The following is a 4,550-nucleotide window of genomic DNA, read 5'->3' on the forward strand; positions in this document are numbered from 1 at the left end:
CCTAAGAGCTGAAACAATCAGGTGTAAAAGGTCCAACAGTAAAGATGAAAAGGTTTCATAAACATGTGCTATACAACTGAAGATGTTGGCTCACACTTAGATGTAGTTTTCTCACAAGCATCTCCATGTTCGTTTACATCCTATAGCACATCTCTTTTAAGTAACAGCCCTAAAACCAAAAGAACTAGATGGTCCTGCAGGATGACAATGAGACATTTACAGGTAAGGGGAAGAAACCAAACCAGCAAGACTGGTTATTCCCTAGTTTGCATTTTCTTTCTTAGACTAAGAGTCCAACATTTTCCTTTTGGAAATATGCCAAAAGCATCTGTTTCAAGAAAGTGTCATTCATCTTTAATGATTCGTGTTGAAATCAAATATCAGAGACAAGAAGCAGCCCTGACAAAATTTAAAGTAGGTGTTACCTCAATTACATTTCATTATCTGCAAAGAATGATTGATTTGATCATATTCTTCCATATCCCTTTCAAAAACAGCAAGATGAACAATAGCTTTTACCCAACAGATCATGAGTAACGTGCAGTGTGGATCCAAAACCAATATCAAAAATATAAACAAAGTTGATAGTTATGCCAATAATAATAATAATAATTTCACATATAACAAGAGCCAAAGGACAACTTATGTTAGATAAATGTTAACATGAGCAATAAGCAAATGACAAATGATAAAAAGAGGAATATTTAAAGAAGCTTTCAAATCTGAAATTAATAATTGAAATTAAAAGTAGTTTGACACTGACAATTAAACTATTGCCTCTTCTTGTTAGATGAGATGATCAGTGCCACCTGTGTAGGATAAACATGAAGCTACAGGCAGGAGACGGTTAGCAAACTAAACTAGCTTAGCAAAACAAATGGGGGAAACCGCTAACCAGATTCTCACTACGGGTAACAAATCCACCTATCTCCTTTACAGTTTGCAAGGTAATATGTTTAAAAAAACAAAACTTTTTTTTTAACACCACTTTTTTATGAGTTAAACTAACAAGACCTAGCATGCTAATTACCAAGATTTAGAAGTTCCGGTGGGTAGATTTTCACCTTTAGACAGAGCCAAGCTAACAGGTAATCCTGGTTTCTATTCTTTGTCCAGAGCTAAGCTAAGCTAAGCTAACATTCTCCCGGCTGTAGCTTTGCATTTATCAGACAGATATGAGTGGCATCAATCTTCTGATCCAACTCTCGCCAAAAACAAACAAACAAACAAACCTAACCATCAACAAAAAAGAGCATTTTCCAAAGTGTTTAACTATTACTAATGGCACTAATTGACCTTCAAAAAACAACTTATTCATTTAGTCAAATACCTAACATGAGACCCACAACCTTGTACCAGAATTTTATACTCATGAAGATTTTAATATCAAATAGTTTGAGGGCTGATAAGTATAAAACTACACTCATGTGAAATGAAGAAGTACAATACAATTCAAGAAGAGCAAACCTGTGGGAAAAAAGATAGACATTATACAACCACAGAGTTCATGACTGAGGAGAGTATTTAATCCTTGTTAGTGTGTTTGCACTTTGTCATCTGTCATCCATTGTATCATCTATCACACCAGAATGTTGGCCACAAACAGAGCAGTGACGGTGGCGAGGGCCAGGCTCAGCCCGGGGATTCCCACCAGACCAGGAGCGGCGTTGCACAGGTCACCGCTGCAGCACATCTTGTTCATGGTGTAGACTGTGGTGGAGTTTGAGGGGAAGTGCACTTCTTCGGTCTTGTTGCACTGGTCTGTTGCTAAACAGCCCTTTCTTACAATAGGCAGAAAACCAGCTGTTGAATGATCGAAAATACAAACAATTAGTGTCAGCTTCTACTGTTGGCGGAGTTCAGAGAGAACAGTTCCTCCAGTACAATCAACTAAAATCCACAATTAAGTCAAAGATTAGTGTAACCAATAACCCACTACAACTTTCCAAATTAATTGGAGATTATTAGAATTACATCCTCCAAGAAAATATTATCCAAGCTATATAAACTCATATCAAGTACAGTTTCAACAATAACTATACCAAACTCACATGGGAAAACAATTTAACTCTCTCCCTTAGCTCCGACTTCTGGACAGAAATCTTTAATAACATCTTTTCTATGACCAGCAATGTAAACTTACAACTTATACAATACAAGACCATTTATAGGACCCATATTACACAAAGTAAAATGTTCAAAATGGGTTTTACCGACACAGACATCTGCTCACAATGCACTCTAGATTGCACCGACAGTTATTTTCATGCTACTTGGACCTGCCAACCAGTTCATTCCCTCTGGATAGCAGTGACAGAGAAACTCTCCACCATCTTGGGCTGTAGAATTCCCCCCTTCTCCATCACTTTGCTTACTCGGTAATATCATAGAAATCGACCACCTACCAATTAAATACAAAAACCCACTCCTCATTTCTCTAGCTATTGCCAAGAAAACAATCTTTCAAAACAGGAAATCAAACAAATCTCTACACAAAAACCACTGGACCAACCTTCTGATAGAATACATCACACTAGAGAAAATGGCATCCACTCACAAGAATAGTTTATCAGCTTTTAATGACACATAGAACCCATTTTTAACACATTTCAACTTGAATCAAGCACCTGGGGCTGAGGCCACGCACATTCCCACCAACCTCAAAATGTGACAAGCTGCTTTTATTAGTAGTATTGTTATTATTGTTTTATTTTTTCTCGTTCTCCCTTTCTTTCCCTTCATAGACTGCATAAGTTGGAAATACCCTCATACACTACAACCATGTAAAACCCTCTACATCTCTTTGTAATGTCATGTATCTGTTGTCTTATCTTCCATGTCCTGACCTGTTTTGTTAATTTATTTTGTTTCAATAAAAAATAAATGAATAAAAAGCTTCTACAGTTAGCTGTGGTTGCTTGAAACAGCTGGAGTTGCACACAAGGAAAGGACTGACATTGTTGTTGGGGGAAGAACTCAGTCCAGTTTTGGAATTTGTGGAGAATTTATGAGATTTTTGAGATAACTGAGCGCTTTACCTGCTTTTCCACTTCCAGTGTAGCATAGCTCATTGGCATCACAGGTGACTTTAGTTGTTAAGCAGAACTTCCAGAGGCCAATGTCACATTTGTAGCACTGCAGAGCTTGACCTAAAAAACAGAATTGGAGAGGAAGGGAGGAGAGAAATACAGAGGAGGGGGGATATTATAAAATAGCCATTAGAAACAGCTATAACCAGGAAGTTAAAACAAACAAAACTGTGTTCATTAAACTTGTCTAAAATGGAGTTTTAGTGTTTACCATCCACTCAGTCAGAGGTCATGAATGTTGACCTATAGCACATTGTAGGTTTTAAGGTAGAGGTCCTACAAGCACTTAGTAGCACCTGGATGTTGTCTCCTGAATCGGTCTTCACGACACTTCACCTGAAGCAGTAACTTATTACATAGTGTCCATTAAAGCTGCTTTCAAATTAGCAGAAGAACAAAGCTATCGATTTTCCCTCCCATTAAAAAAAAAATATAGCTTTCCCCCCAGAATTGAGTGTACAGCTAGAGGTTTCCTGCATGTACACATTATAACCCCCTGAGACAAATCAGATTTGACTTTATGTGATTAGTTTCCAGACAGAAAAACCTTTAATAGTGCAGAAGATAATCATGTCCTATGTTAAAGCAAACAATCAGCCTGCACAACAGGAACTCTGTGGTTGGTTATTTGTAAAGGTATGTTAACACAAGCTTGCCTGACATGATAAAAGCTGCCCTGTGTGCATTACGGGCAGACTCAAGGCACGTCACCAAATAAAATACAGAGAACCAGATGTACAAAGACTGACAAGCAAAGAAAAGAATTGCGTCAAGCGTCCACTGAGAGGCTGAAACTCTGGAGAGCATGTGACAGAGCTGGGAGGGAGATACTCAGTCATCCTGAAGACACTGCTAGAAACCTATTGCTCAAGTTTCAATGCCAGCATTCCAGGACTGCCATTGTTAACCAAATTACATACTGCACTGACCACACTGCCATCATTACCAAGAAAAAGGCCTGCAAAGTTTTTCTTCCTTCTTGTTCGTCTTTTTATTTTGAAAACTGTCAGTCAGAATTTCCCAGAAGCCAATGTGACATGTACAGTAGTTTTGTCCACCAACAGTCTACAACATAAATAGTAAATCCTCACATTTAAAAGGAAGATAAAACCAAAACATTTTAAGTGAAAACATCTTTCATTTAATTTTTAGTTTATCAAGTAAAAGGTTAAAGATAGTTACTATCCATTATCCCATGCAAATTCACTTGCTCACCATTGCATTCTTTATGAGTTAGTGGGACAGACATTGCTGACCCTGTGTAGAAAACACTAGTATATATTTTTGATTGATTGATTTTATTCTTTCAAACATGTAAAGACAGTCGATATGTCAACACACATAATTTCACACATGTCCACAAATGCTAATCCATTATCAATTTGCTTATACCTAGTACATGCTTGAACGGAGTAGGAAGAAGTTAGACTTATCTAGTCCTACCCCATGACATCATCTTAC

The 4,550-nt window shown here is 37.5% G+C and overlaps 1 protein-coding gene across 1 annotated transcript in view; it reads right to left on the reverse strand.

Moving 5' to 3' along the window:
- Nucleotides 1-331: 331 nt before the first annotated feature.
- The window catches only part of LOC109958570 (sperm acrosome membrane-associated protein 4-like), an 11,163-nt gene continuing 6,944 nt past the window's right edge, over nucleotides 332-4,550 (reverse strand). The window contains exons 2-3 of the mRNA XM_020597297.1: nucleotides 3,039-3,149; nucleotides 332-1,803 (exon numbers count right to left, since the gene is read on the reverse strand). Of these exons, the coding sequence (XP_020452953.1) occupies nucleotides 1,580-1,803; nucleotides 3,039-3,149 (335 nt within the window). The 3' untranslated portion in view covers nucleotides 332-1,579. The remainder of the gene's footprint in view (nucleotides 1,804-3,038; nucleotides 3,150-4,550) is intronic.

Source organism: Monopterus albus, unplaced genomic scaffold (assembly GCF_001952655.1).
Source record: "Monopterus albus unplaced genomic scaffold, M_albus_1.0 scaffold34.1, whole genome shotgun sequence".
NCBI lineage: Eukaryota > Metazoa > Chordata > Actinopteri > Synbranchiformes > Synbranchidae > Monopterus > Monopterus albus.